Source organism: Topomyia yanbarensis, chromosome 1 (genome assembly GCF_030247195.1).
Source record: "Topomyia yanbarensis strain Yona2022 chromosome 1, ASM3024719v1, whole genome shotgun sequence".
NCBI lineage: Eukaryota > Metazoa > Arthropoda > Insecta > Diptera > Culicidae > Topomyia > Topomyia yanbarensis.
Genome location: NC_080670.1, coordinates 143,669,984 through 143,676,381, shown reverse-complemented (window position 1 = coordinate 143,676,381; position 6,398 = coordinate 143,669,984). Strand labels below are relative to the sequence as shown.

The 6,398-nt window shown below is 35.6% G+C and overlaps 1 protein-coding gene across 6 annotated transcripts in view; it reads right to left on the bottom strand.

Moving 5' to 3' along the window:
• Positions 1-4,293: 4,293 nt before the first annotated feature.
• LOC131676014 (uncharacterized) overlaps positions 4,294-6,398 on the bottom strand; it is a 59,209-nt gene continuing 57,104 nt past the window's right edge. For all 6 annotated transcript variants that reach the window (XM_058955160.1, XM_058955167.1, XM_058955174.1 and 3 more), the window contains one exon: positions 4,294-5,367. In XM_058955160.1, coding sequence (XP_058811143.1) covers positions 4,505-5,367 — 863 coding nt within the window. In that variant the 3' untranslated portion in view covers positions 4,294-4,504. The remainder of the gene's footprint in view (positions 5,368-6,398) is intronic.

Here is a 6,398-nt window from a genome sequence, read left to right as displayed (position 1 = left end):
TGCAGCCGAAACGTCGGATGATAAGTAAATATTCCGTTTGTTAAATATTTCAAAGACTGGAGCCGAACAAAACCCCTATAAAAAGAACTCCACCAACAGTCGTTAGTTTTCTCACAAACTCAACCCTACGGCGAACTTTTATCAACGCATTCAATTTTTTCTTTCAGAACTGGTGAAAATTGTTTCGTAGGAAGATGTGTATGCTAAAATAGGATCTAATTCTTGCCAGAAGTAAACTTATATTGTTTACGCTTGGATGGCTTGATTAAATCTAGACCAACATGAGAGTCTCTCATTGTTTACTATCTCTTCCGCAAATAACTCGGCCGATTCTACGTTTGCTCCTTAACTCTTAGCATAATATGCTAGACGACAGAAGAGTCTTTCAATATTTATTGAAACAATGTTGGAAAGTTTTATGTTGACGCCATAATAATCGAAAGAGAAAGTAAACACAGAGAGATTCTCATTTGGACTTCCGCCCTTTCCACATGTTGGTCTAGATATATTCTCAAATCGGACGGTTATGAACCCTAACCAACAGGAGTACAGTATACACGTTTTTGAAGATTTCTTTTGTTTATCTACTAAAAAATATCTTGTCCTTTTTATCTTTCGTCTCGCATAGCTTCTCATTTTGCGTCATATTTCAATAGCGTTCTGTCAGGGTGCTAAGCCTTTCATTTACAATTTGTTTGGATAAGATCGGTTCAGCCATTGCTGAGAAACACGAATGAGAGTTTGTCCGTTACATACACAGGCATTGTCCCAAATCGTCGAACTGAGTCGATTGGTATATAAGACTCGGCCCTCCGGGCCCCGGAAAACAATCTTGAAAGTTTGAACGAATTCTATACATTTCTTTTATAAGAAATGTAAAACGGATCATTACAATATTGAACAATAAATGTCATGCTTTATCTTTTAAAGCGTACAAGATGGTTTCCGTTCTGGACAGTATGTGACAGTGTTTTCAGAAAAAATTGTTCGCAAAAGAAAGAGCTATAAATTTGCTGAAGACATCATCTCAATATAATCACTTGAAAGAAAATTAATGAAAATATCCCACTTAAAGGGGGAACAATCCGCGAAAATATAACATCAAAAGAAAGAGCATATTACAACCAATAAATTCTCTGAAGATACTATTGACCTAAATTTAGCCGTTTTGGCGATAATCGTAGACTGCTTATTTTTGGTCTTATTTCTAGATACTGGAGAACGATAAGAATCCGTCATCCGTATTTTTTTTTAAATATATTATTTTCTATTTGATTATATTGTTTTGTTTGCATTACATTTCTAATTTAGTATATTGGGTGTTCAGCCACAAGTGGTAACTTTTCATCCCTATTGTTTACATGATTCAGTTAATTATTATTAAGTTATAATATGCTTTCGCAGTTAAGTATTTTTTTTTCAGTAGGATGTTTTAAACCTACTTGTCTTCTGAATAAGGAGCTAAACAAATCTTATAAACTAACTTATAAACTATAAAGAGAGCTAATCGTTGCAATTGAAGATTGCAACGATTTTTGTCGGAAGTTGCTTATAATACTGTTCGTCATAATTTCTAATGTTTCTATGTTTGCAAGTCTGTGCAACTCATTTGTGCTAAACCAGCGAGGACGCTTCAAAATCATTTTCAGAATTTTATTCTGAATTCTTTGAAGCGTTTTCTTTCTAGTAGCACAACAACTTACCCAGATTGGAACTGCATATAGCATTGCCGGTCTAAATATTTGTTTATAAATTAATAGTTTGTTCTTTAGGCAGAGCCTAGAATTCCTATTTATAAGAGGGTATAAACATTTTATATATTTGTTGCATTTTGTTTGGATTCCTTCAATGTGATCCTTAAAAGTGAGTTTTTTATCGTAAATCAAACCCAAGTATTTAACTTGATCTGTCCACGTTAAATTCAAACCATTAAATTTAATAATACTAGAGAAAATTTTCAATAGGACGTAAGTAACATTGAGAGCATCTCTTTGTTTACTTTCTCTTTCGTTTATTACGTCGTCATTACAACACTTTGCACTAATTTTCCAGTACATATCGAAAGCCGACGGTTTTTACTAGAATATTATGCAAAGAGTAGAGTAGTAAATGTTAAAATGGCCGAGTAATGAACAGAAGAGAAAGACCCCAAAGAGAATCTCTATTTGTTACTTACGTCCTATTGAAAATTTTCTCTAGAATATGGTTATAATTTGGTTTAGGAGAAGAAGCTCTTGGCTTATGCGGAAACACAATCAATTGTGTTTTTGCCGCATTAGTGGAAATTTTCCATTTTTTCAGGTAATCATTGAAAATATTCAAGCTTCGTTGCAGTCAACTGCAGATAATACGAAGACTCCTCCCAGTGGCTGAGATGCTAGTATCATAACAGAAAAGTGACTTTTTACAGCCTGTAGGTAGATTTGGAAGATCAGAGGTAAAAATATTGTATAGTATTGGTGCGACGCTTGATCCTTGAGGGACGCCTGCTGTAACGGGCAGCTTATTAGATTTACAATTCTGATAAGAAACCTGTAGGGTACGGTTAGTAAGATAGTTTTTAATTATCTTTATTATGTAAATTGGAAAATTGAAATCCCACATTTTGGCAATTAAACCTTTGTGCCAAACACTGTCGAAAGCTTTTTCGATGTCTAGAAGAGCAACTCCAGTGGAAAAGCCCTCTGAGATATTTGCCTTTATCATGTTAGTTACTCTCACAAGTTGATGAGTAGTTGAATGTCCAATACGAAATCCAAACTGCTCAGGAAGAAAAATAGAATTCTCATTGATATGTGACATCATTCTAGTTAGGATGATTTTTTCAAATAATTTACTAATAGAAGAGAGTAAGCTAATTGGTCGATAGCTAGATGCTTCTGCTGGGTTTTTATCTGGTTTCAAAATAGGAATAATCTTGGCATTTTTCCATCTTTCAGGATAGTATGCTAATTCAAAACATTTGTTGAATATTTTGACCAAGTATCTCATGGTTATTTCGGGAAGGTTTTTAAGAAGAATGTTGAAAATTCCACCATAACCTGGAGCTTTCATATTTTTTAACTTTTTCATGATGGATTTGATCTCATCATAGTTTGTTTCAACAATATCGTCTAGAGACAATACTTGAGCTAACTTTTGTAAATAGTTCGTCCAATTATTTAAAATGTAGTATTTTGTTTGTATAGTTGTTTTGTGTATATATAAATTTGATTTGTACATATTATGTTTGAATTTTTAATTTATATATTTGTTATTTTAATATGTTTGAAAGTATAATTATGGTTTCGCGCGTTGTAAATATGTTGTAAATATTGTTTGTGGAATTGTGTGTTGCCTATTCACGAATCACTTTGAGCCGAAGATGATTTTAATATATATCCATCCGTTTTCCCAAAGTGCGAAGCAACAACCCAGAATGTTGCATGTGGGCGAACAAAATGCTTTCGCGAGCCTTTTTTTCTTCCATCTCGGCCGGAATGTAAACTCATACACCCTAAACTGCTTAAAATTTGGTTCATTTAGGTGAAATATGAATTAGTTACGCAAGTTTGAAAGTGTCGCAATCATTATCGACTCACTCTTTATTAGTAAGTCCCAATGATCTTCAATAAAGCTTGCCATGAAATTTTCGATAAAAACTACAACTTCACCGTTTTTGATGATTGTGTCCAAAAGTTCAGAAACATCCCGGTCAAACCATTCGGAATCCTGAATGGAGTCAGGATGGATTTCAGCTCACATGCAACAACTGATTCCGAAACCGATTGAGTCGAAATCGTTTGTTGCATGTGAGCTGGATCTCCGAACCAGTTGCGGAATGGATTTAACCGGGATTCTTCCAAAGTATAGCATCTCGCATGCTCATTGAATTCATATTGTTCACTTTTCCTTATGAATGAACGGTATTTCTTTGAGTTCTCCGCATTATGGGCATAATAGTTCTTCATTTCAAGCGATGTAAAAAAATCCAGTCTCTGAATTCTAATCTTGAATTACTCAAAAAGAATTATAGCTTGTTAAACGGCTTATGTTTGTTAAAGAGAACGGTATTTTCCGTTTTTGTTCCGCGCTGATACCGCCTGACTAGTATAGGATGAATTGTACTTTTTTGACGTAGGACGTACGTCTTTCTTCACTATACTGGGTGTCATTTCAATATTTTTTTTAACCCTCCGGCACGCGCGCGAATGGCTCCCCGCATGAGCAGCCGCTGGAACTGAAAGAAAATTTCGCTAGAGTTTCGCATTGCTTTAACTCTTTAATATTTCGAATAAATAAATGTACTTCATATCAAATATACTCTTTATTTAGCATGTAGTCTTCTTCTGGGGATCACTAGAATGTCGACGAAGGACAATAAGTTACGATAAAAACATACAAAACACTTACGGTATAAAAATAAAATAATTATTTGGTACATTTATGTCACAAACTAGATCGGTTGCAGTTTTAGCTTTTTATTTCAGAAGAAGTGTAGGTGCCGTTTGTAGGAAAATGCAATTTAAACGTTAGTTGGTGCATCCATCGCACAGATAATCGTTTTCATGACGGCGGCTGCGGCGAGAGATGCATAGTTTTGCCATTTCTTTGATGTGGTTCCGTCTTTGTAATCAGAAATACCTTTGATCAAGATAAAACTATCTCTACAATTTCCAACGATACTGTCCAGAACGGAATTCATTTCAACATCGGTCGCCACTAAACCATACTCCTGAGAGTACATTGTCCTCAAGCTATCGGATTTAATGAGATCATAACCCGAACCAATCGGCCCGACATGTAGCCGAGTCTGTGGAACTCCATCAACGTCGTCTTGCGACACTGGATGTGCCACTTCAATCACATCCTTATTACCAATATTCATATACAGCTTGTCCGTATTTGGGGCTGGCCTGTTGAAATCGTTGTCGCTTTTGTTTTTGAGATTGATCAAGCCTTCTTTAATGTAAACTTCCCATGGTTTCTTGCCATCATCATTAAGTTGGAGCGATTTGCCGATCGATTGCAGACCATCGTCTGAAGGATAGTACGTTTTAACCTCTCCTTGATCATTGTAAACGTAGCAATATGGCTTCGAAGAAAATTTTTGATCAATGGCATCCAATGAACTCTTGTTTTGCTCGGATAGCGAAGCTATGACAACATCTCCCAAACGTACGTGCTTCTTGTAGTCGGTATAGTGAGGTATACCACCTGCTAGCCCAACTATGAACACATAATCCACTTTCTGGAACGTTCCCAGCAAACGTGTGGTAGTGTTACCAGCCGCAGTCATTGCCTCGCGGGTGCTTCCTATCGATGGCAGTTTAGTACTGACGATACGATGTGCTCCGATGTTGCCCAAGGTATAAACATTGGATTCACCTGGAAATACACCACATGATGAATACGGGAATGGAATCGAACTAAATAGTAGCAAGCCAACAAATAATGATCAACGGTGATCCCGCCACCCGTAGAAATATGTAAAATGGGAGATAAACTACGTATGTATAGAATTTAATTGTGATATAACATCATCATAATATAAAATAGACAGATATATTAGTTAAGCTTCAATTATACAAACCGGTGAACATGGTTACTAACATATTTCGAGTATAAAATTGAAATATTTTCATTTCGGCTAGCTGATGCAGAATAGATAGTGGCAAGTATCTCTCTACTTCGAACCATTCAAGCGCTGAAATGTCGTCGGAATCTAGTTTACCGTTACGATTTCAGGAGCGCAGTCGCGATTTTCTTAATTACTCTACTGTGATATTTTAGTCTTGAGTTTACAATCAAATTTTTCTGGCAGAGTAGCACGATTTATGTTCAGAATTTCAGGGATTTAGTCTCAATATTCGTATTTTATATTCGCGTTTTCGTGATATTCCCGAGTTTCGTGTTGGATTTTTCTGAAAATGTAGTGTGACTTATGTTCATAAATTCAGGATCTCAGTCACGATTTCCTTAATTTCTACTCTCGTTATCCTTATATTTTAGTCACAAGTAGGGTTCATGATTTCAGGATCATAGTCACAATGTTTCATATTTTAGTCACGAGTAGTGTAATTTATGTTGATGATTTCAGGAGCTTAGTCACGAGTTCCGTAATTTATATGCACGTAATGGTGATATTTTATTCTTGAACACACTTTCGAATTTGACACGTGGACTAATTTGACTCATGTACATATTCATGTTTTCTGTCCAGACACCACATTGACCCTTAAAAATAATAACGATGTTCGAGGTCCTAATAATTTTCTTATATCTGCTGCTCGCACCTATTACTAGTCGCTAGAAGCTGAGCATAACTATATGCTATTTGACGAAAAAACCCAAATTTTGTGAAATAGGTCATGTGAAAATTTCAAGATCATGTGCAGCTGCATGTAACTGAAAATGAT